The sequence below is a fragment of the Coregonus clupeaformis genome, chromosome 21 (genome assembly GCF_020615455.1).
Source record: "Coregonus clupeaformis isolate EN_2021a chromosome 21, ASM2061545v1, whole genome shotgun sequence".
NCBI lineage: Eukaryota > Metazoa > Chordata > Actinopteri > Salmoniformes > Salmonidae > Coregonus > Coregonus clupeaformis.
In genome coordinates, this window is record NC_059212.1 from 10,583,704 (window position 1) to 10,610,343 (window position 26,640).

Sequence of the window (26,640 nt, forward strand, 5' to 3'; positions counted from 1 at the left end):
TACTACTGAAGGTTTCTTTAGTATGTTATATGGTATATTAGATAGTATATGATGAACAAGAGATACTGTCTGCCACGCTTCTAGAAAACTTCTCATGGCCTGACAACTAACACAGGCTCTGATGATTTTTTGTGTGTGTTGTTTTCTCTGTCGCTGTGTGTCCACTTGATAAAGTTGTGAGATTGTTGGGGACATGTTTTTAGCTACTGTCTCAACACTGTCGTATTGATCCCATAGGCCTGCCACATAATGCCTCAATGAACTAACCAAATCAACAGCGTTGCACGAGTCCAGGTCAACTGCCTGCAGTGTAGTACTTGTGTTCTGAAATCGCATAAGAATGTTATTCCACATATTGCACAGAAAAGCAATCTCGAGTTTCTCTATTAAATCAGATATTTTGTTTGTTGACGCCTGTATAATGGATAGTTCAGACACAGTGCACTAGTTGCTTGTGCATGTGCTGACCACCATATATTAATCAGTTTATTTACATTTGGCTGTAACCTCACAGTAACTGTCTGCCAGCGTGAAAGGGCTTTTAAGCAATAATTAAGAAGATGATGTACTAAGGTGAAGAACTCCTCCGTCTCAATGCAAATGTTCACACTATTTACCCCCACCAAATTGAAGGTGTGGGCAGCGCATGGTACCCACTCAAACAAAGGGTATCTCTCTCAGGTGCGACTGAAGACCTTTGTAGACTCCTGATATATTGCTAGCATTATCATAACGTTGTCCTCTTCAGTTGTTTATGTCAATGTCCATCTCCCGTAAATCACTGAATTGCAAAGGGCTTCTCCTGTGTGGCTATTAGTAGGCAGAAATTGGAGAAAACGCTCGTACCACATGATGAATGTAAAATGGTCTACATGCACAACATCTGGAGTGGAACCCCCACTGATTGAAAAGTATTTTACTATCTTTAATTGACAGATAATTTCAGTAACCACCTTCTGTCCCATCAGTTCAATAAATTCCTTGCAGATCCCTACGGAGATAAGAGAGATTTCCTTTGCCGGCATTTCCGTATTTCTCTATGTGCTTTAAAAAAAGGATCACACTGGCTTATTACTTCAAGGATACCAAACTAATTTCCATTGTCAGGACGCCCCAATATTTCACTATGACCCCTGAAGTCTATCGTTCCCTCATCCGCTGTCTGGGTAATATAGTCAAGCACATTTTTTTTTATATGGCATTCAGATCCTTCATGATCAACTAAGCAGTCATTCGCGTGTTTCCAATCACTGTAACCAATACTGCCAAATGGCTTTGAATATGACAGTCCACTGTTCTTGTCCCCAAACAGTCGGCAAGCAAAACATAATACACTACCTTTCGAGGGGGAGTACAAAAGCCATTGCCTGGGCACATTTTCGCCATTAGCAAGTTTACGTCTGAAATGGGCTTTTGAAAACTGTTGTTTCTGGTCTTTGTATTGATGTTCTAATGCTGATATGTCTGTGTTTCTGTTCTGGCACAGTCTGGTCCCTTTTTAGCCCAGTTAATACATTTACATTTTACATTTTAGTCATTTAGCAGACGCTCTTATCCAGAGCGACTTACAGTTAGTAAGTAATACGCACACTGTCATCAATTGTACCCCAACGAGCTGGGTCAGTGCTGTAGGAGTCCTCCTCGCTGACAACAGCAGCAACAGTAGACCCAATGAGGGGACCTGTAGCACATGTGGCGGGGGCAGTTGGAGGTTCCTTCTGCACGCTCTTCTCTGCTACAAGGCTAGCTGTGGTGGCCTTGGTCCTCCTCTATAGCAGCAGGTACAACGAGAATGAAGCTCGTTGAGAAAGTTGTTGCCTTACCAGTTGGCTGATCTTGCTCCTCCGCTGTCTGGTCAACTGCTGGTGGTGTGATTGGGAGCTGGTCCACATGATCCAGGCTAACAGCTAGCCCAGTTGCTGTTGTTGCTAATGTTAGCTCATCATCATCGGCGGCGGTTGAGTGGAACTGGAAGCTGGCTTACTGAAATATCAAGTTCGTTTTGATAAAACAATATGAGCATATCTTGGTCCCGGAACTCTTTCAGCCTCTGTGTTTTTTCTTTTTTGGGCCCCACTGCTTTCTTTCTGACATTTTGAACTGGCTGAGCTAGCTAGAGTGGACGTGACTTTGAGGAAAATCAAAGGCAGCCGGCAAATTACGACTATTAGACACAGCCAACCCATTGCGCCAGAGACAACGAATCAATTATTACAATTCCAAATATGGACAACTGTCAGTCAGCTGCTGGCAAACCACCTAATTCCATAAAAAATTTAAAAATAACAGATTTTTTTCTGGACTGGGCTACACCCAAGGTTATTTAAAAAAAACATTTTTTAATTTTAGTTGTAATTTTTATTTTTCTATTATTTTTTTTATTTTTTGGGGGGGTGTAGATCAGCTTAATATTGCAGATAGATTGTAACTTCTATCAATGTAATTGTCTGCATCACTTCCAATCCCCCATGTTTTTTATATATATACTCCCCTTTATTACTTTTCAACCCCGCCATCCTTTCCCTACTTGGGGTAAATTAGTGAACAACAATGCCCAGGCCTCTACTTCCAGCCTATACTTACTATCTACACCTTATGGACACAGTCAATTTTACAATAATTATATTTTATTTGTTTTTGCTCCTGAACTACTTCTACTCTCAACCTCTCCGATCATTTTCAAGATGTCCATCCGGTTTGCTTCTATATGCCATATCTTTCTAACTGTGCTCTTTCCCAAAGCTTCCAACATACAACATATATACTTATTATGGACACAGTATGCTTACATTATTAGTTATCTTGTTATTATTTGTTGTTATTTGTTATTAGTCCCATCCTTCAACTCCATTCAATACCTCCCATCTATCTCTTAACACCAAGGTTAGCATGTGCATTAAAACTCCCCTGAGTATAGAGTATCTTTCTGCCATGCAATGTTGCATACCCAACATTTTGAACATGAACAGCAGAAGAAGATATCCAACAAAACATTTAGTAATTTTGGGGTGATATATCTATTACCAGGCAATTCATATTGTTATTATGATGAATTGTAAGCATAGCCGCTGGTGCTGGGGGTGCTGTTGCCCCCCCTGATAAATTGAAAAATATATATATACAGTACCAGTCAAAAGTTTGGACACACCTACTCATTCAAGGGTTTTTCTTTATTTTTACTATTTTCTATAATAGTGAAGACATCACAACTATGAAATAACACATATGGAATCATGTAGTAACAACAAAAAAGTGTTAAACAAATCAATATATATTTTCTATTTGAGATTCTTCAAAGAAGCCACCCTGCCCGTAGCGCGCGCTCTCTCTCTCTCTCTCTCTCTCTCTCTCTCTCTCTCTCTCTCTCTCTCTCTCTCTCTCTCTCTCTCTCTCTCTCTCTCTCTCTCACACTCACACTCACACTCACACTCACACTCACACTCACACTCACACATACACACTCACACACACACCAGTTGTAATTACAGTATGCAGTACAAAGAAATGTGCACTATGTTAACAATAGTCTATTCCTAGGCGCTTGAGTTTCAAGTTTGGGGAAGCTTACATTTTATCCTACCATCTACTGATCTCCGTGCCAGTTATGATTTCCATATGCGCATTTTCATGGGACAGTTTCATTTCAATAGTAGCGTTTTCATTTCTCAAAATAATTTTAACTTGGTTAATAATACAAAAGGGTTAAAAATCAAAAAGTTAAAATGCCACTAATGCGAGAGCACCAGCCTTTGACATATGGACACATTGATTCACTGTGAACCATTGGCGGCTAAAGAAATGAGAGACAGCCTAGGCCAATGTAGCAGTAGGCCTATAACTTCTATTGTCAACTATAACCTGGTGGTTATCGAGGGGGAGGGTGTTGGATTTTTCAAATCCTGTGTGGAAATATAATTGACAATGGATTTTTTTTAATATATATAACTAACTCATTAACTTACTGTGTGAGGTGAAGAAAACATTTCTGAGAAGCTCGGCTTATTAGTGGTGGTGAGTTCAGACAATCAGACAATAATGGTATGAAATACAACAACAAAAAAATCTCATACGTGTAGCAGGTTTTGCAAACAACATTTCCACTCCCACTTCCCAGTAAACTTCACAGTAAATGACTGTAGGACTAATTCATCCGTGCATTAACAGAAATTAACAGAAATCCACCCTCCACCGCCAGCCCCCCTGCTCTCTGTGCTTGTCTAGCCCAGGGAGATGGCACCATGCCTGGGGATGAGGTATGGTTCCATATTTCAGCCTGGCGGTGGCAGCGCTGACGGATGGATCATTAGACGTTTGCCTCCCCTCCCCTCCCTTGCTCGCTCACTGCAGCCACGGGTGTTATTTTCAGCCCTGTGAGTATAGATCCGACGCGGGAGAGGAGGTGATCTGGCAGGCAGTCACTAACCCCTGATGGGTGGACTGTGACTGTTTCTCAGGGAGTGTGTGTGACCGAGATGTGTGTGTGCGTGTGTTTGTGTGTAACAGGTGTGTGTGTGTGTGTGAGTGACACACAGTGATGTTGTGTGTGGGTGTGTCTGTGAACGTGTGACACAGAGATATTCTGTGTGTGTGTATCTGTGAATGTTTGTGTGTGCTGAGTTGGAGGAGGGGAGATGTATGGCATAGGGTTTATATGCATGCAGCTGTGGATTTGTGCGCACAGCCCACGTAGTCAAGTGCTCAGCAATGGGGTGTTCAGCAGGGCATAGTATTTCAGGTGGTGTGTTGTTTAGTACTTTCAGCTTGCTAACTGCCCTTGAAATCGGTAGAGCCTATGGTTCCTCAAACTTTGCTTTTAGCATATTGTGAGGAAGTTGGTTTATACTGTTTTAGACTCTATTCAATTTTAGGATATCACTTTTCTAGCTTGTCAAAAGATGGCACAGAAGTGGTCCATCAAGTATATAGAAAGAGAGAGGTCCAACGTTGACATGGTTTGGGGGCCGCACTTGGTCCATTTGCTTTTAGGGGCGACTGCTTTATGACTGGCATATAATCCTGTTTTATTGCTCAGATAGGCATATGCTGTCCCCATAAAAAGGAGTTAGCGCTGGCCTGCCCAGGGTAAGCAGCTTGTGGGAGCAGCCGACTGCATGGGGAGACTCACCGACTGTGTCCTAAAAAGCACCCTATTACCTGTATATTGCACTTCTTTTGACCAGGGCTCCATAGGGCTCCGTAGGGCTCCATAGGGCTCTGGCCAAAAGTAGTGCACTTTAAAGGGAATCGGGTGCCATTTGGGATCACAGCCACTGTTAAACCCTGATATTTACAGCATATTTGGCCACTCCAAATCTCTGTGCTCATGTTTGTCTCAGTGTTGTTTACGTTCTAACAACATGAGCAGGCTAATTACATATTTAAAAATTATAAATCTTGCAAATCTCATGAAGCCATTTGCAAATACCTCAAAGGAGTCCATTTAAGGTCGATAGAGATCATTTTGATTTGTCAAGCTCAACCTGACATCAACCTGAATTCAACCTGAAATAACCTTAACTCAACCGGAAATCAACTTGAAGTCCACCTGAAGTAACCTTAACTCAGGACTGTAATGACTAACAACTTTTCCAGATAGCACCACACTCGATGAACAGCTGGCTGCTCTCCGCGCTGCAGTACAAGTGATTAAAACCTAATCAGTTGAAGATATTGATAAAACTAATGTAGCGGATCATCCTCCCCATCATAATGTAATTTTCCAGACAATACCAGAGCTCTAGTTTCAGACAAGAATATACTCTTCAGGCTAAAGGGGGGGGGATACAACGAGGGTGTCTTATATGCCTTGGCTGAAAACACAATGAATAACATGGGCCTATTGTAATCTCTCTTTATCAATCGACTCCATTCCATTCTCCACCCCCACTGGATCTTTATCGCTCTATCCATCAAATTGTTTCTCAGAGCTAAGCTTGCCTCCAACGGTCGTGTTGATGGGAATAGGGGGCCTAAGGCCACACAGGTGGCAGACAGGGCTGTCCCAGGTCTACGACCCAAAATTATGAAGACAACCTTTCTAATATAGCACAAATGTTCTGTACTGTAAAAGTCCACAGTGGTCCTGGACATGTGATGCCTTTGTCGTTTTGTCCATCTTGACTCAAGGTTTGACGAAGAATGTCTCCACAATGATATTCATTGACATAACATTTTTACTTTGTCTACTCATGATTAACCCTCAGCTATCTTGGTCCTCTGCCCTTTGTTGATGGTGATGCTGACTGTCCCTCTCTCTTTACACAGTGCTGGTCCTGCTGATCGTCACCATGCGACGGAGGAAGAAGGAGCCCCTGATCCTGGACGAGGAGCGTGACGTGCGTGAGAACATTGTGCGCTACGACGACGAGGGCGGTGGCGAGGAGGACACAGAGGCCTTCGACATGGTTGCTCTGCGCAACCTCAACGTGTTCCGCGAGAGCGGTGGCAAGACCCGCCGTGACGTCACCCCGGAAATGCCCACCCTCTTCTCGTCTTCCCGGCCGCCGCCGGACAACTGCATCTTCCGCGAGTTTATATGGGACCGGCTGAAGGAGGCCGACGTGGACCCGTCAGCGCCGCCCTACGACTCGCTGCAGACATATGCCTTCGAGGGCAGTGGCTCGGCCGCAGAGTCCCTCAGCTCGCTGGATTCCCTGAGCACGGACTCGGAGCAGAACTACGACTACCTCAGCGACTGGGGGCCACGATTCAAGAAGCTGGCAGACCTCTACGGCCACAGCGACGGCGGCAACCTCTTCGCCTCCTAGCCCTCGGTCGAGCCTGCCGAACTGTCGGCGCCGACAACGTAACAAATGAGGGAAGGAAACTGAAGAATATAAAGAACGATACAAAGGAAAAAAGGAAGGAAATGTGAGATGACGAGAAGATAATGCTGTGCTCTGAGAGGACATTTGATTGGTGTATAGAAATGCATCAATGTCGGCGAGAATAACTAATAGGATGGTGGTTTTCCATTCTAAAATGTTTTTTTTGAGGACTGGCAGGATTTTTCAAACAATGACCTTTGGGAGATTTTGTTAACTAGATTTAATATGATGGAAAGTATGCAAAGCTTAAGACATTGGGACAGGCTCCAGACCCTTTGGAAGGACCTCAACGCACAAATGTCCAGACTTTCTCAAGTCACCGTGACATTCAAATGGGACAAGAAGTGAACCAATATCTATCCTCCAGTGTTGTTACAACAGTGACATTATCAAGTACTCCATCATGTCGTGGTCAAATGAAAACAGTGCCACCTTGAACTGGCCCTGTAGTCTGTCACAGGGTTCACTGTGATCTGTAATATGTTTCAAATTGATTTTTATTGAACAGATTCTCAATTTCTTTACAAAACAAGATAACTCCATATGGATTTTACAGCAGAGGTTTTTTTGAAACAACCGGTGGATTTGATCAATTCAGGCTTACCATGGTTCGTGTTCAGTAGGGCTCACCGTAGCAAAATGTTTTTAAACAGAAAACAGAAATTAGGGTTTCTTATTGGACCAGTAATCTCTGCCCCTTTTCTTCCATTTGGTGCCTAACGAACACGGTCATGATCTCTCAACCATTTAGAGTAACATAAATAATACATTCCTATAAATGTATCTAGACACCTGCCAGGGATGTCCCCTGTCACACTCAAGTTTTTAATTAACATGCTTTAAGGGCCACAGTGCCGATGAAGGGTTTATGAAGTCTCCCTCCATTGATGTAAGGGAACAAACACCTCTCACTTACATTGCTCCATTAACAACTTGACACACAGCATGATGCTGGTTTCTAAGAGCAGCAGCGTAACATTGTTCCCCTAGGTCTAAAGTTTTATTGGTGCCTGCTAATGAAATACGGCATAAAATTGCAGGGAGGGGGAGAAAATGCAAATAGACTGGGGGGTAGTAACGATGAAGAAAACCGAATCATGTCAGAGCCTGGAAGCCTTGTAAACATCTGCAGTGAATGCATATTGGTAGGTCCAACATTCAAAGCTGTTGTGATGTTTGTTTTATGTATCCTATGAGGTGTTATAGCTACCATGTTGGTTTAAACTGTGTTTGTCTGTTTTTTAACGGAAACATAGCTGTAGCAGCATGGGAAAATACAGTTAGCAATGTGTTGGAGAACATTTACAGCAAAGCTTCGGGCACTTGTAAAAACACCAAGCCAAGGAGAATGTCAATTGCTATTTCACATACAGTGAGTAGAAATATAAATGTATGAAGTCAGATTAGTTTGAAATAGAAACTTAACTTGCAAAATAAGAAATATGCATACATCTTGCTGCTTAAAACATATTTTGTGAGAGGGAAATGCAAGGAAAAGCAGCTGGAAAACAAAATTAATCTAGTTCTAGCTCTTTAGGTTTAGGTCTATTTAAACATATTGGTATATATGCAGAAACATACATAAAATGTGATGTCAATACAATATAAAACACATGTAAAAGATACAGTATGATCAGTGAACAGTGCATCATCAATAAGTTGTAAACAACAAATTGGTATACCACTAAATATGCATATCAATGTCTTTAGTGATAGAGTGTCATTTACATAGTTTGAGAGCTCTTGCCAAGAAAGAACTCTGGTGTCTTGCAGTGTGTCTTGTTGCAATAGAGTATTGCCTCGAACTCCTCAGATCATGCTGTCTCTCTGTAGTGGTTAGAAAACGTGTGCAGTGGACTTGTGTGGTCATGGAGGAGCGCTTTGAAGGTCTTGACTGTGGCTTCATCCCGTCTTTTCTCCAGGGATGGTAGTGAACTGTAGGGGCTGCCAATGATGTGACAGCATCGTCTCTGAATGCCTTTTAAGTCCTTAGAGAGACTCTTTGGAAGGTCGGCCCACACTGGCGAGGCATACTCCAAGATTGGGCGGATGAAGGTCAGGTATACCTGCAGTAGGACTTCAGTTGGGAGTCCAGCTCATCTTGCTACACTTAGGTAGTAGATCCTGGGTTTAACCTTTTTAGGATATACCTGATGTGCTCGTCCCAGGACAGGTCAGCTGACACCATTACACCCAGCAGTCAGAAGGACTCCACACGCTCAACTGGGTGGCCGTTTACAGCAACCGCTGATGGAGAGGCCTTGTTGACAGCCCTTCTGAAGCTGATGACCATATCCTTGGTTTTCGTTTACATACAGGCAGTTGGTTTTCCCCATTGAGCCACTGCATATACCACTGCTTGTGTTTGGCCAGGTAGCTTGCCAGGGAGCAACTCTGTGAATGTGAGGTCATCAGCCTACTTGACAGGATGGACGCTGCTTGGGAGACTGGACTGGGGAACTCCAGCTGGGACTGGCTGTGAGTTAGAAAGGCATGTTCTCCACCTCACCGTCTGCTTGTGGTTGCCCAGTTAGCTCTTGATAGAGAGCCATCGTGAGCAGGACACCCTATGCTCCACTAGAGTGAGTAGGAGATGGCCATGGTTTATGGCACAATGCATCAAATGCTCTGGAAAAGTCTATGAAAGTTATATGAACATCCTGCTTTGGCACTTCATTTGATGCGTTGTGCCAGAGCAGACACTGTTGACCTGTTCTTCACAAAGCTATGTTGTGAGGACTTGATGTAATGAGCAGTCTCCTTCTCCAGTATGTTGTGTAGCAACCCCTCATAGGTTTTTCCCATGGAGCTGAGGAGAGCGATTTGCGTGTAGTCTTGGGGGAAGGTGGGGTTGCTCTTCTTAGGCACAGCACAGACGATGGACTCTTTCCATTGAGAGAGGGAAGTAGCTGTGTTCCATACATAAGTTGACAGTATCGCACAGTATTGGTGCAAGCTCCTCACAGTATGTTTTCAGGAACCAGGGAGGAATCTCGTTGGGGCCTGCAGACTTCTTCCCATTCTGCCGCTTCAGATGGGTTTTGAACTGGCCAATGTTGAAACTGGGGGGGACAGATGTTTAACAACCTCAATTTCAGGGGTCATGCATGTTGTACCTTCCCATACAGAGGAAAACGGGCACTGAGAATGTCACATTCCCTCTGAGTATCCTGTTTATTGAGGGCTGAAGGGTTTTCTCTGGTCTCACTCGCACCAGTCAAACTTTTCAATGATTTGTACTCACATTTTTGAGTTAGACGACTTCAGCTGTTGGAAGTACTCTTTCTTGGCATTTTTTTTACCAGAGCTGCAACTTTCTGCTGAAGCATCCTGTATTCTGCTTTGTCTTGACTGTGAAAGGCTTTCTGTCTGGATGAGCTGAGTCTGAGTCTGTGTGTGGTCATCCATGGCTTGTCTCTGGTGGTCAGTTAGCTTTTTTTTGATGGAGAGATTGCTATTGAGAGTAATTTGTAGGAAAGAGTTAAGTTCATCTGTCTGCTTTTGGGGGGTGTTTTGCTGTGTAGACTGATGTGAAACTATATTTAGTGCCATGGAGAGAGCTCTTAGGTTGTCAGAGGTACGGTGTCGTTTGTAGATGTACTGAGCTGGTGGTTTAGGCCATTCACCTACTGAACACAGTATGGTCTGGTGATCCGACTCACCTATCAGTGGTAGATGCTTGGCTTTGGAGTATAGGCCTTTCATGATGGTAAATATGGAGTCTAGTTGATTATCTCCACATGTAGAGTTTGTTACAACTTGGTTAAGGCCATACCTAGAACAAAGAAAACCATGCTTGAATCTGTTTGTGTCATCCAGAATCATAAGACCTGGGAGGGCGTATTTGCGTTGCACATGGTCCAAGCACACTGAGACCTCGCCTCTTTAGAAGTTGGGGGTGGGATGTAAATGACATCTATTATAATACAGTTCAGCCACGGGGAAGGCGGGAGGGTTTCGTCCACAGCCAAAGGCACTCAAAACGAGTGTCCTCAAGTTCATGTAGTCATTTGTGCCTGATGTTACTGTCAATGTATAGGGTGGTCCCTCCTCCAGAGCTAGTGACCCTGTCTCGTCCATGAAGGCTGTAGCCTGAAAATGTCAAGTCTGGGTGATAGTTTGAGATCATGTCTCTATGAAAGTAATTACTATTATTATTTATCATCGTTTTATTATTTATTTATTGTATTTGATGACGCCTCATACATTTGATGCTCATTAGTAGGAGAAAACGTTATATGATAAATGGAAGCAACACAGTCCTACATATCCTTTTCATGCTTTCGTGCTGACTCAAACCATACAGGCTATTTTCTTTTCTCATTGTCCATTTACACAGTTCCATCGACTATGGTGGGTGTGAAACACACCACCCCCATGCATTTCATTCAACAGTTCCGTAACATTTAACTTAAATCCAACAGGAATAAAGATATACAATGCAGTCCAAATGCATTTTTCAAGACTTCACATAAACACCTGCTAAAGAAACCTTATAATCTCTTAATTTGTATCTCATAACGATCTTAAGTTATTATCAGCTATTTTGAGGCCGTAGAAAAATTGGCGAGTTGATTATAAACGTATAATATATGTTGTATTATGTTATTATATATAATAATTAATTATACTGTTGGCTTGACGTGTTACCAGAAGATGTGTTACCAGAAGATGTGTTACCAGAAGATGTGTACCTTCACTTCTTTAGGGTGTTTTCACACTTGGTCCCTTTCAGCCATTTTTTTTTAACTCAGTGCGGTTCGCTGAATTTTTTGTGCAGTATGAATTTTTCAAAGGAACTCAGACCCCTCATAAGAGCCTCCAAAGCGAACCAAACTGAGACCATCTCGAGAGGTGGTCTGAGTTCGATTCGCTTGAATTCCGCGGTCTGGTTCATTTCTTTAGGGTAATGTGAACACAAAGCTTTCCAGGTTCGCTTGTCATTATTCCCACACCACACTCTAGGCTACTGCAACACCATTTTCCCATAACCCCTCACATTGTTGCCATAAAAGAGAGAAGATGATGATGTGCAGGTGTGCTGTTTTTGGATATTGATTAGCGATTGTCAAGGATGAACAGAAATTCCAAAATGTACACTACCAGTCAAAAGTTTTAGAACACCTACTCATTCAAGGCTTTTTCTTTATTTTGACTATTTTCTACATTGTAGAATAATAGTGAAGACATCAAAACTATTAAATAAAACATATGGAATCATGTAGTAACCACAAGAGTGTTAAACAAATCAAAATATATTTTATATTTGAGATTCTTAAAATAGCCACCATTTGCCTTGATGACAACTTTGCACACTCTTGGCATTCTCTCAACCAGCTTCACCTGGAATGCTTTTCCAACAGTCTTGAAGGAGTTTCCACATATGTTGAGCACTTGTTGGCTGCTTTTCCTTCACTCTGCGGTCCGACTCATCCCTAACCATCTCAATTTGGTTGAGGTCGGGGGATTGTGGAGGCCAGGTCATCTGATGGAGCACTCCATCACTCTCCTTCTTGGTCAAATAGCCCCTACATATGCTAGAGGTGTGTTGGGTCATTGTCCTGTTGAAAAACAAATGATAGTCCCACTAAGCCCAAACCAGATGGGACGGCGTATCGCTGCATAATGCTGTGGTAGCCATGCTGGTTAAGTGTGGCTTGAATTTTAAATAAATCACAGACAGTGTCACCAGCAAAGCACACCCACACCATAACACCTACTCCTCCATGCTTTACGGTGGGAAATACACATGCAGAGATCATCCGTTCACCCACACCGCGTCTCACAAAGACATAGCAGTTGGAACCAAAAATCTCCCATTTGGACTCCAGACCAAAAGACACATTTCCACCAGTCTACTGTCCATTGCTCGTGTTTCTTGGCCCAAGCAAGTTTCTTCTTCTTATTGGTGTCCTTTAGTAGTGGTTTCTTTGTATCAATTCGACCATGAAGGCCTGATTCACACAGTCTCCTCTGAACAGTTAATGTTGAAATGTGTCTGTTACTTGAACTCTGTGAAGCATTTATTTGAGCTGCAATTTCTGAGGCTGGTAACTCTAATTAACTTCTGCTCTGCCTCAGAGGTAACTCTGGGTCTTCCATTCCTGTGGCGGTCCTCATGAGAGCCAGTTTCATCATAGCGCTTGATGGTTTTTGTGACTGCACTTGAAGAAACTTTCAAAGACCCAACACACCTCCAGGCTGTGTAAGGGCTATTTGACCAAGAAGGAGAGTGGTGTAGTGCTGCATCAGATGACCTGGCCTCCACAATCCCACGACCTCAATCCAATTGAGATGGTTTGGGATTAATTGGACCGCAGAGTGAAGGAAAAGCAGCCAACAAGTGCTCAGCATATGTGGGAACTCCTTCAAGACTTTCAAGACTGTTGGAAAAGCCTTCCAGGTGAAGCTGGTTGAAATAATTCCAAGAGTGTGCAAAGCTGTCATCAAGGTAAAGGTACATCACTGCTAGAAATATTTTAGAGTAATATGATATAATATATACAATTTAGAAGATGCTTTTATCCAAAGCAACGTAGAGTCATGCGTGCATACATTTTTACGTATGGGTGGTCCCGGCAATCGAACCCACTATCCTGGCATTGCAATACTTTACCAAGATGCATGACAAGGTTATAAAGGCTTTGTGAAGCCTCAATTTAATATGATTCATAAAGCCTTTATTAAGCTGTGCTTATGCCACTCTTTATAAAGCACAGGTTTATGTGATATTTGACGTAGTAGGTTATGTCACATTTGACATTGGTGGTTATGTCACAGTTATGCCACATTTGTGAACCCTTTATAGAGCATGACATATGGTTATAGATGATTTGTGACACATTTATGTAGGGTTTATGAAGGCATTATGAATTACAGCATTATTCAATCTGCAGTTATTCTTCTATTTATTCTGTTACCAATAATATTTACATGTTAATAGTATCTTCTGATTATAATTATTATGTATAATCCTGCACTTTGTAAAAACCACAGAGTGCATTGAGTGAATGTTGGAAAAAGATATTGGTTCCTTTCTAAACATAGCAATGTGAATGCAAAGAGGACTCAGACCACATCATAGTTGAGTCCTCATTCAAAGGCAAAGTCAGTGTGAATACAAAGAGAACTCAGTTATTTTGCTTTTTTCCCCCCATGAGTTCACTTTAAAGAGGACTGAAATCAGTTCTTTAAAAGAGGATTATGTGTGAAAACACCCTAAGATATGCATCCACAGTACAGTATTTCAGTTACATAAAAACAAGAACTCCTTTAAAGGACTCTTTAAAGAAAAACACATTTAATAAATACCTTTTTGTGTTTTCAAGGAATGCATTTTAGCTAATCTCTACCACAACTGATAATTTAGTCATTTTGCATCCAAAGTGACGATAATGAAGATTGAGGTTATTTTCTTATAAAGGGCTGTCGTCGTTAAGTAAACACAATTATTTGTTAACTGGCTTGCTAAATGGAATGTGAAGGGCAATCGAAATCTCTATTTTTAATTAAGCGAATTGCCCAAGATCAACTGTAAGCACTTGGATGAGACCTAAGGGGAGAGGCTACGCTTTACCACACAAATTAGTGTATACAAAAAAAGATATATACACAAATTGAAACTATCATCAATAATATTATGATTTTGTTCTATACTCCTTGGAATAGAAAGTTATTCGGATTTTTGCCATGCAGCATTTAATTTGCATCCATTCTTATACTCATTTGTTTTTCTTGTTATGGTATCAGAATACTGCTAATCTTTGGTTATAGTGGTGACTTGAGAAGTTGTGGATGTTTTGATGTCAAATATCCCACCTGTACAGGTGTAGGTACATTATTACTTGTAAGGGACATGCTAAATTACTAGAAACAAAAATATCCAAAAGTTTCAGACATTGATTGGATGCATAATCACTTCTTGTGAATGGCAGCAAATATTATAAGGGCCAGTCCTCCTGACAATACCTGTACTGACCTTTGAAAAATCTCAAATTTCAGCGTGTGCCACATGCAAATATATGCCACGAAATATAGATTTGTTTGGTACTTAAAACTACTCTTCTCTTTTGTCTCTTATTTTATTTGTCTATTTAACTTTATGTAACCAACTAAGTGATTATTTTGTGCGTTTTTTTTAATGAAAGTACTGTACATAAATAAAATGGTTGGCTTGTTTTCACTCTGACCTATGGAATATGAGACCCAGTGAATATAAAAGTGGCCTTGCCTATTACTGGAGAAAATGGACAACTAATGTTAAGTGACTGATACAATGTCCATAGGACTGCCCCAGTCTCAGCAGGACTTGTGTCAATCTTACCTTAGACTGATGACGACATTCTGAACCCCAACATGACTCAATAATACTCAGCAGACAATCACTGCTCTGTTCTCCCCTGCCAAGCCAGTTCTGTTTATTTGTAAAAAAAAAAAAAAAAAAATGTAAAGGAAATGCCAACTATGGCTCTTGAATATAAGTCACCTGTGTAACTTTCAATAAAGTAATAAGTATTGTTTCATTATAAAGTGTTTGTCTCAAGGAATAATATGCTGCCTTGCAACATTTCACATTGCATCCTAAACATTTTTGAGGTTCACTTGCATACAGTATTTGTGGGCAGACATTTGTGAAGACTGAAACAGTTTGCAGGAAGCTTGAGCAGTAAGTGATTTATAAAAGGTTAAATATGTTTTGTAGAGGCTACTTTGGAGGCGAAAGAAACGCACACCTGTTTAGGCGAGGTGCTGGCTAACGGAGTAGAACACTTGAAAAAGAAAAGGAGAGCCGCACACTCTAGGAGCTCAGATGCAATAATTTAATAACCTAATAACCAACGTTTCGACAGACAAACTGTCTTCATCAGGGTATAATGACAAACACTGCAGGTCACTAGTTTATATAGTGTCAAAGGACACACGCAGGTGTCTGTAATCATGGCCGGGTGTGGTCTGATATCATTGGTTAATTCACAGATACACAGAACATACAAAAAACATGAATGGATAGCATATGATCATAAATACAATGTGGCTACATAGGCCTACAAACATTTACAATGAATAGCAAAATCACAATAATCACAAGAATGGCTTCAGATCAAAGTCTACGTTGCAATGTTCTTTAAATTAAAGATCCAGGCAGCCTCTCGTTTTAACAATAAGTTGTCGAGGTCACCCCCTCTCCTAGGGAGGGTGACATGTTCGATGCCGATATAACGTAGGGACAAAATCGAGTGGTTCGCTTCCAAAAAGTGGGCCGCGACTGAGTACGTCGGGTTTTTGCACCTAATGTTGCTACGATGCTCTGAGATTCGTATTTTTAATTTGCGCTTTGTTTTACCCACATCATTTTTACCACAAGGACAAGTTATAAGATAAATAACTGCCTTAGTGGAGCACGTGATAACACCTTTGATTGGGATCTGTTTCCCTGTTTGGGGGTGTTTGAAGGATCTATATTTGTAAGTGCCATTGCATTGAGCGCAGCCATTACACTTGTAGTTTCCATCCGGTAGAGGCGCAAATAGACGTTGTGCAGGGATATTTTGGGGTGGTAAATCAGAGTTTACCAATTGATCTCTGAGATTTCTACCCTGCGACAATACGACCAAGGGAGGGTCTGAAAACACGTTACGGGTACTGTCATCGGATCTTAGAATGTGCCAATGTTTGTGAACGATTCCCTTAATTTGTTCAGAGCATTTGAATAGTGTGTAGTTAGAACTCAAGAATGCTTATTTTTGCGAGACTGTCCTTGAAAGAGATCATGTCTCGATTTGTTTTGAATTTCCTCAATGGCAGTATTCATCTGACCATTTTTGTACCCCCTCTCCTTGATTTTTCTTTCGTCTCAGCCATATTGTCGAAATCTGATAGTTTTTTGCATATTCTTTTGATTCGACAGAATTGGCTGAAGAGCAAACTGTTTTCCAAGGGAAGCGGGAGACAACTATCAGCCCTCAACAAACTGTTACGATCAGTAGGTTTCCTGTAAAGATCAGTGTATAGAACATTATCCTTACACAAAATCAGAAGATCAAGGAAAATGATTTGACGTGTGTCAGATTGCATAGTAAATCTCAGATGCCCAGAACAAGAGTTAAGAAAAGCATGGAATAGGCAAGAAAACATTTTTGAGAGGATTGAAAATGTACTGTTTCTCCATGTAACCCACATACAAATTAGCATAGTTAGGAGCCATAGGGGATCCCATAGCAGAACCCTTCGTCTGAATAAAGAAATAATTTAGAAACATGAAGTAGTTGTGTGTGAGTACTGTTTCAGCCAATGTTATAATGCATGCACTGGAAGGTAGTTCATTAGGGTCACTTTGCAGAAGAAAATGTTCCATGGCTTCAATACCGCCCACGTGTGGAATATTTGTGTAAACGACTCAACATCAAAAGTAACTAACAAAGTATTATCAGGGAGAGGATCAAGAGATTCAATAATAGAGATCATACTGCTGGTGTCCTTTACAAAGGAGGGGAGCTGTTCTGCGAGAGGTCTAATAAAAAAATCAACAAAAGTTGATAAAGGGGCCGTTTCGGAGGAGCGATGGCGTGAGGTTTTGTTCCTCTAAGCGGGGAGGTAAGCTTGGCTTCTTCTTTATATGTGTCGAGTAAAGCTTAAACCATGCATTTAGATTGTAGGTAGGTATTGTAGTTAGGTATTGTAGGTAGTTTATCCAGGTAGTTATTATAGGTAGTTATTGTAGGTAAGTATTGTAGTGTATTCGGCTGAGCCCGGTGAAGCACGAGGCTAGCTCATTTGGTAACTGTTAGCAACTGTGGATAGTTGTTTCCAATGTTATTTCATGCTTAAGAGTACCTGTAATTATTGTAGGTAGGTATTGTAGGTATTGTAGATAGTTTATCTAGGTAGTTATTGTAGGTAGTTATAGCCAACTTTACCAGCTAGCAGTCAACACCGCAGCAACTGCTAGCTAGCCAACCTTACCAGCTAGCAGAACTGTAGCAACCAAATACATTACAACGGAACTATTTGATTTGATTAGTGTAATGTTAGCCAGCTACATTCGTTCGCAGCGACGCCGTTTTCCATACTAAGTCAACACCGCAGCCACTGCTAGCTGGCCAACTATACCAGCTAGCAGTACTGTAGCAACTAAATACATTTCAACGGAACGATTTAATTAGTGTAAAGTTAGCTAGCTACATAGTTGTCTTGGTATCAAAGACAAAGGTGTAGTATAGAGAAACTATCGAGGTTAGCTAGCCAGCTACATTTTCAAACAGTCAACACCGCAGCCACTGCTAGCTAGTCAACATTACCAGCTAGCAGTACTGTATCATTTTAGTCAATGAGAATTTAGCAACGTAAGCTTCACTTTCTGAACATTCGAGATGTGTAGTCCACTTGTGTAGCTAGCATGACAGACTTTGTGCTAGCTAGCCAACGTTTAATTACTTCTGCGTTATGAAAGGAACTAGACACGGACATGAATGATCCATTGGTAGCTTGTTGTAACCAAGTATTGGTGCTAAACCGTGTGTTATTGGATGCTAGCATGCTAGTTAGCTATGGCATCATAGGATACGGTGCCCTGGGCGGTTTTCACAGAAGAATAATGTACCAAGTTAGCTAGCTGAATAAACTAAGTTAGTCTATTCCTGGAAACATTGAAAAACTGTAGATTACAGCAATTATAATTTCTAAAGTGGAAGTAGGAAGAGTTGTATTTGAGTGTTTCAGTGAAAGGTTAGTGAGGGAGGCCTCGCTTCCCCAGATGTTTAGTTAATTTCATTCTGATCCTCTTTGCATTAGTGTAACCTTTTCTGTAGCCTGTCAACTATGTGTCTGTCTATCCCTGTTCTCTCCTCTCCGCACAGGCCATACAAACGCCTCACACCGCGTGGCTGCTGCCTCTCTAACCTGGTGGTCCCTGCACGCACGACCCACGTGGAGTTCCAGGTCTCCGGCAGCCTCTGGAACTGCCGTTCTGCGGCCAACAAGGCAGAGTTCATCTCAGCCTATGCTAACCTCCAGTCCCTTGACTTCTTGGAACTGACAGAAACATGGATTACCACAGAAAACACTGCTACTCCTACTGCTTTCTCCTCGTCTGACCATGTGTTCTCGCATACCCCGAGAGCATCTGGTCAGCGGGGCGGTGGCACAGGAATCCTCATCTCTCCCAAGTGGACATTCTCTCTTTCTCCTCTGACCCATCTGTCTATCTCCTCATTTGAATTACATGCTGTCACAGTCACTAGCCCATTCAAACTTAACATCCTTATCATTTATCGCCCTCCAGGTTCCCTTGGAGAGTTCATCAATGAGCTTGACGCCTTGATAAGTTACTTTCCTGAGGATGGCTCACCCCTCACAGTTCTGGGTGACTTTAACCTCCCTACGTCTACCTTTGACTCATTTCTCTCTGCCTCCTTCTTTCCACTCCTCTCCTCTTTTGACCTCACCCTCTCACCGTCTCCCCCTACTCACAAGGCAGGCAATACGCTTGACCTCATCTTTACTAGATGCTGTTCTTCTACTAATCTCACTGCAACTCCCCTCCAAGTCTCCGACCACTACTTTGTATCCTTTTCTCTCTCGCTCTCCTCCAACACTACTCACTCTGCCCCTACTCAGATGGTAATGCGCCGTCGCGACATTCGCTCTCTCTCTCCCGCTACTCTCTCCTCTTCCATCCTATCATCTCTTCCCTCTGCTCAATCCTTCTCCCTCCAATCTCCTGATTCTGCCTCCTCAACTCTCCTCCCTTTCTGCATCTTTTGACTCTCTAAGTCCCCTATCCTCCCGGCCGGCTCGGTCCTCCACTCCTGCTCCGTGGCTTGACGACTCATTGCGAGCTCACAGAACAGGGCTCCGAGCAGCCGAGCAGAAATGGAGGAAAAATAGACTCCCTGCCGACCTGTCATCTTTTCACTCCCTCCTCTCTACATTTTCTTCCTCTGTTTCTGCTACTAAAGCCACTTTCTACCACTCTAAATGTCAAGCCTCTGCCTCTAAACCTAGGAAGCTCTTTGTCACCTTCTCCTCCCTGCTGAATCCTCCTCCTCCTCCCCCTCCCTCCTCCCTCTCTGTGGATGACTTCGTCAACCATTTTGAAAAGAAGGTTGACGACATCCGATCCTAATTTATTAAGTCAAATGACACCGCTAGTCCTGCTCACACAGCCCTACCCTATGCTTTGACTTCTTTCTCCCCTCTCTCTCCAGATGAAATCTTGCGACTTGTGACGGCCGGCCGCCCAATAACCTGCCCGCTTGACCCTATCCCCTCCTCTCTTCTCCAGACCGTTTCCGGAGACCTTCTCCCTTACCTCACCTCGCTCATCAACTCATCATTGACCACTGGCTATGTCCCTTCCGTCTTCAAGAGAGCGAGAGTTGCACCCCTTCTCAAAAAACCTACACTCGATCCCTCCGATGTCAACAACTACAGACCAGTATCCCTGCTTTCTTTTCTCTCCAAAACTCTTGAGCGTGCCGTCTTTAGCCAACTCTCTTGCTATCTCTCTCAGAATGACCTTTTTGATCCAAACCAGTCAGGTTTCAAGACTGGTCATTCAACTGAGACTGCTCTTCTCTGTGTCATGGAGGCTCTCCACACTGCTAAAGCTAACTCTCTCTCCTCTGCCTCATCCTTCTAGACCTATCTGCTGCCTTTGATACTGTGAACCATCAGATCCTCCTCTCCACCCTCTCCGAGTTGGGCATCTCCGGCGCGGCTCACTCTTGGATTGCGTCCTACCTCACAGGTCGCTCCTACTAGGTGGCGTGGCGAGAATCTGTCTCCACACCACGTGCTCTCACCACTGGTATCCCCCAGGGCTCAGTTCTAGGCCCTCTCCTATTCTCTCTATACACCAAGTCACTTGGCTCTGTCATATCCTCACATGGTCTCTCCTATCATTGCTACGCAGACGACACACAATGAATCTTCTCCTTTCCCCCTTCTGATAACCAGGTGGCGAATCGCATCTCTTCATGTCTGGCAGACATATCAGTGTGGATGACGGATCACCACCTCAAGCTGAACCTCGGCAAGACGAAGCTGCTCTTCCTCCCGGGGAAGGACTGCCCGCTCCATGATCTCGCCATCACGGTTGACAACTCCATTGTGTCCTCCTCCCAGAGTGCAAAGAACCATGGCGTGACCCTGGACAACACCCTGTCGTTCTCCGCTAACATCAAAGCGGTGACCCGATCCTGTAGGTTCATGCTCTACAACATTCGCAGAGTACGACCCTACCTTACACAGGAAGCGGCACAGGTCCTAATCCAGGCACTTGTCATCTCCCGTCTGGATTACTGCAACTCGCTGTTGGCTGGGCTCCCTGCCTGTGCCATTAAACCCCTACAACTCATCCAGAACGCTGCAGCCCGTCTGGTGTTCAACCTTCCCAAGTTCTCTCACGTCACCCTGCTCCTCCGCACACTCCACTGGCTTCCAGTTGAAGCCCGCATCTGCTACAAGACCATGGTGCTTGCCTACGGAGCTGTGAGGGGAACGGCACCTCCGTACCTTCAGGCTCTGATCAGTCCCTACACCCAAACGAGGGCATTGCGTTCATCCACCTCTGGCCTGCAGGCCCCCCTACCTCTGCGGAAGCACAGTTCCCGCTCAGCCCAGTCAAAACTGTTCGCTGCTCTGGCACCCCAATGGTGGAACAAGCTCCCTCACGACGCCAGGACAGCGGAGTCACTCACCACCTTCCGGAGACACTTGAAACCCCACCTCTTTAAGGAATACCTGGGATAGGATACAAGTAATCCTTCTACCCTCCCCCCTACCCCACCCCCCCCCAAAAAAAATAAAAAAAATATATATATATATATATATATATATTGTAAAGTGGTTGTCCCACTGGCTATCATAAGGTGAATGCAACAATTTGTAAATCGCTCTGGATAAGAGCGTCTGCTAAATGACGAAAATGTAATGTAAATGTACAATAGGGCGCCCTGGAGGTTTTGTAACATTCTTGTGTAATTTCGGCAAAGTATAGGAAGTGGCAATTTTAGGGTGTTGAATAGTCAAAAGGTTTTTGGGTGATTTGACCAGAATTTAAATACCCATCTAGGACAGTAAAGAGAGTGTTCTGAAATTGGGAAGTGGGGTCACTTCTGAGTTTCTTGTAAAAGGTGTTGTCAAGCGGTTGTCTATGACACTCATTTACATAAACTGTCCTATCCATGAGTACAACCGACCCACCCTTATCAGCAAGGCGGGTAAGGACTGACGTATCGGATTGTAAATCAAGCAAAGCTTGTTTTTCATCCTTGGGTAAATTATGGAAAGATATGTACTCCTGTTTGTTCTTAAGGAGATGACCAACATATTTTTCAACGAGTCTGCAATATGTCTATATAGAGTGATTGCGATTGGCTGGAGGTACAAAATAACTCTTACTTCTAAAAAGGAGGCTATTGACTTACACACGACTCATCTCAATAATAACTTAAAGGAAAACCAGACTTGCAAATGAACACATATGTAGTATAGTCTAGTTCATAGGCCTAACCACGAGGGAACAGTAGCCTTTGTCTTATTTCTGACTGCAAATTGAATAATAGCAGCGGCAGCCGGTTGATTGCTTTAACATGTCAGTGTTTTGTCCCTCATAACCAGCGTTTGGAACCACATTTATTTTCCAATCGGTTCGTTCTGAACAGAACCATTCTTTTTTCTGTTCCGTTCCACTGTTCCGACCAGCAAAATAAAGTTCTGAACCTGTTCGAACCAACAAAAGTACCGGTTTATATCGTTCGTTTCTGTTCCTTTTTAAATATCTGAAATCATTATTATTTTTTTACGTTTAGCTCGACATTCCATTACTTCACCAATCAGTGTGAATAGAGCAGCTTGCTATAGAGTGGGCAAGCTATAGTTGTTTACATGCATTGGACAGACAAGCGTAGGGTGCGAAGAGACTGGAAGAGACCACTCCCATCAGGATAGAAATTATTCACCATAGGTTTAAGGTGATCACAGTTTCTCCCAACCCCCCCCCCCTGTCTCAGCCTCCAGTATCTATGCTGCAATAGTCTATGTGCCGGTGGGCTAGGGTCAGTCTGTTATATCTGGTGTTATTCTCCTGTCTTATCCGGTGTTCTGTGTGAATTTAAGTATGCTCCCTCAAATTCTTTCTCTCTCCCTCTCTCCCTCCCATCCCGGAGGACCTGAGCCCTAGGACCATGCCTCAGGACTACCTGGCCTGATGACTCCTTGCTGTCCCCAGTCCACCTGGTCGTGCTGCTGCTCCAGTTTCCACTCTTCTGCTTGAAGCTATGGAACCCTGACCTGTTCGCCGGACGTGCTACCTTGTCCCAGACCTGCTGTTTTCAACTCTCTCTCTCTACCGCACCTGCTATTCAACCTCTAAGTGCCCGGCTATGAAAAGCCAAGTGACATTTACTCCTGATGTACTGACCTGTTGCAACCTCTACAACCACTGTGATTATTATTTGACCCTGCTGGTCATCTAAGAACGTTTGAACATCTTGGAGAAATATCAGGCCTTAATGGCCATGTACTGTTATAATCTCCACCCGGCACAGCCAGAAGGGGACTGGCCACCCCTTAGAGCCTGGTTCCTCTCTAGGTTTCTTCCTAGGTTTCTGCCTTTCTAGGGAGTTTTTCCTTGCCACCGTGCTTCTACATCTGCATTGCTTGCTGTTTGGGGTTTTAGGCTGGGTTTCTGTATAGCACTTTGTGACATCTGCTGATGTAAAAAGGGCTTTATAAATAAAATTTGATTAATTGATTGATTGATCACTCAAGGTGGCTGTGTTTTTATTGGGATTTACCTTGTACTCTAAGGGGTTGAGTGGACCTAAACCATACCAGGAAAATGTACCCGACATCATAACAGAGCCTTCAGAACCCTCATTTACCCATGTGTTTCCTTTATTTTGGCAGATCCCTGTATGTCCCTCCTCAGTCCTCACCCTCCGTTTTCTCAATCTTCCCCTGAGCAGGTAATATATGTAGCCATGACTTTTGTTACACTACCGATTTCACTTGCAGAATTGGATATATGATTTCATTATTTAACGAGATTGCTTTAAGAAAAATCAAATTATTCGGGTTTAGGGCCTTTGGAAAAACTAATTAAAAAGGCAACGATAATTATGCAAGTGATGACCATATTACGCCTAGACAACGGGAGGGTACTGCAGTGTGTTGACTGACCTATGGTGAAAACATACTGAAAGGAAGTCACTGACTTTGCAATGTAGCCAGAACGTGTTTGTCATTAGAGATAATATTTTGGCTTCGTGATCAGTGCTTTAGTTTATGGCCAGTTCTACAATTGGAATCCTGAAAGGAGTCTCAACTGTGGGGTGAGAGACAGACGACAGACAGACAGACAGACAGACAGACAGACAGACAGACAGACAGACAGACAGACAGACAGACAGACAGACAGACAGACAGACAGACAGACAGACAGACAGACAGAGAGCACTAAAATCACTCCAGACACTAAACTTTAATCAGAATCAACCGCCCTCAACACTTTGTCCCTTAATATGAAAATCAAATGTCATATCACCTCTGTCAGATGGGCACTAAAAGGCCCTCTTGAGTCTCCATGGCCAATCAAGACTTGGGGAGGGAAGTGCCAGAAGGATCCCCCAAACTCCCTAGGGGTACAGGGAGCAATCAGGGACACACAGATCATCACCTCAATCTGTTTTACTGTACAGTGAGGGAAAAAAGTATTTGATCCCCTGCTGATTTGGTACGTTTGCCCACTGACAAAAAATTATCAGTCTATAATTTTAATGGTAGGTTTATTTGAATAGTGAGAGACAGAATAATAACAAAATAAATCCAGAAAAACGCATGTCAAAAATGTTATAAATTGATTTGCATTTTAATAAGGGAAATAAGTATTTGACCCCTTTCAATCAGAAAGATTTCTGGCTCCCAGGTGTCTTTTATACAGGTAACGAGCTGAGATTAGGAACACACTCTTAAAGGGAGTGCTCCTGATCTCAGTTTTTTACCTGTATAAAAGACACCTGTCCACAGAAGCAATCAATCAATCAGATTCCAAACTTTCCACCATGGCCAAGACCAAAGAGCTCTCCAAGGATGTCAGGGACAAGATTGTAGACCTACACAAGGCTGGAATGGGCTACAAGACCATCGCCAAGCAGCTTGGTGAGAAGGTGACAACAGTTGGTGCGATTATTTGCAAATGGAAGAAACACAAAATAACTGTCAATCTCCCTCGGCCTGGGGCTCCATGCAAGATCTCACCTCGTGGAGTTGCAATGATCATGAGAACGGTGAGGAATCAGCCCAGAACTACACGGGAGGATCTTGTCAATGATCTCAAGGCAGCTGGGACCATAGTCACCAAGAAAACAATTGGTAACACACTACGCCGTGAAGGACTGAAATCCTGCAGCGCCCGCAAGGTCCCCCTGCTCAAGAAAGCACATATACATGCCCGTCTGAAGTTTGCCAATGAACATCTGAATGATTCAGAGGAGAACTGGGTGAAAGTGTTGTGGTCAGATGAGATCAAAATCGAGCTCTTTGGCATCAACTCAACTCGCCGTGTTTGGAGGAGGAGGAATGCTGCCTATGACCCCAAGAACACCATCCCCACCGTCAAACATGGAGGTGGAAACATTATGCTTTGGGGGTGTTTTTCTGCTAAGGGGACAGGACAACTTCACAGCAACAAAGGGACAATGGACGGGGCCATGTACCGTCAAATCTTGGGTGAGAACCTCCTTCCCTCAGCCAGGGCATTGAAAATGGGTCGTGGATGGGTATTCCAGCATGACAATGACCCAAAACACACGGCCAAGGCAACAAAGGAGTGGCTCAAGAAGAAGCACATTAAGGTCCTGGAGTGGCCTAGCCAGTCTCCAGACCTTAATCCCATAGAAAATCTGTGGAGGGAGCTGAAGGTTCGAGTTGCCAAACGTCAGCCTCGAAACCTTAATGACTTGGAGAAGATCTGCAAAGAGGAGTGGGACAAAATCCCTCCAGAGATGTGTGCAAACCTGGTGGCCAACTACAAGAAATGTCTGACATCTGTGATTGCCAACAAGGGTTTTGCCACCAAGTACTAAGTCATGCTTTGCAGAAGGGTCAAATACTTATTTCCCTCATTAAAATGCAAATCAATTTATAACATTTTTGAAATGCATTTTTCTGGATTTTTTTGTTGTTATTCTGTCTCTCACTGTTCAAATAAACCTACCATTAATTTTATAGACTGATCATGTCTTTGTCCCTGGGCAAACGTACAAAATCAGCAGGGGATCAAATACTTTTTTCCCTCACTGTAGATTAGACCAGGCAGACCATGGCTTCTAACCACGGGGGAGGCTGAGGGCTCTCCATGTGGTTGGTATTGTGTCCACAAATCAAGCGGAAATTGCCATTCAGACCAAAACACTTTTGGAGAGAGTCTAGGACGACTCTCAGCTTGAAATGCAATATAGTGCTTCAATCATTTGAAACCTGTCAGAAGGTTTAAAGGTTTTGAGAGGACACAGTTGTCTTCTCTATCTTGTCCCAAGTTGCTGTGGTGGTGGTGATGGGGAATATATTAAAGTTTGCTGGCCTTGGAACCTATTTTAAGCTGCCATGTTCTCTGAAGTAATAGGAACTTAAGGGATATGCTAACACAATGTAAATTTCTAAAGAAATGTCATCAACATATCTTAATTAAACTGTAGCTGTTTCTCTCTCTTTCGTTGAATGAGATGAAAGGTTACATCTCACTTTCCACCTTGATTGTATATGCAGTGCTAAACAATCTTTACACTGCTACACTGTAAAAAAGCCAACT

General features: G+C 43.0%; 1 protein-coding gene across 1 annotated transcript in view; it reads left to right on the plus strand.

Moving 5' to 3' along the window:
• cdh7a (cadherin 7a) overlaps positions 1–11,967 on the plus strand; it is a 149,628-nt gene extending 137,661 nt beyond the window's left edge. Inside the window, exon 11 of the mRNA XM_041841523.2 lies at positions 6,265–11,967. Within this exon, the coding sequence (XP_041697457.2) occupies positions 6,265–6,767 (503 nt within the window). The 3' untranslated portion in view covers positions 6,768–11,967. The remainder of the gene's footprint in view (positions 1–6,264) is intronic.
• The last annotated feature ends 14,673 nt before the right edge of the window (positions 11,968–26,640 follow it).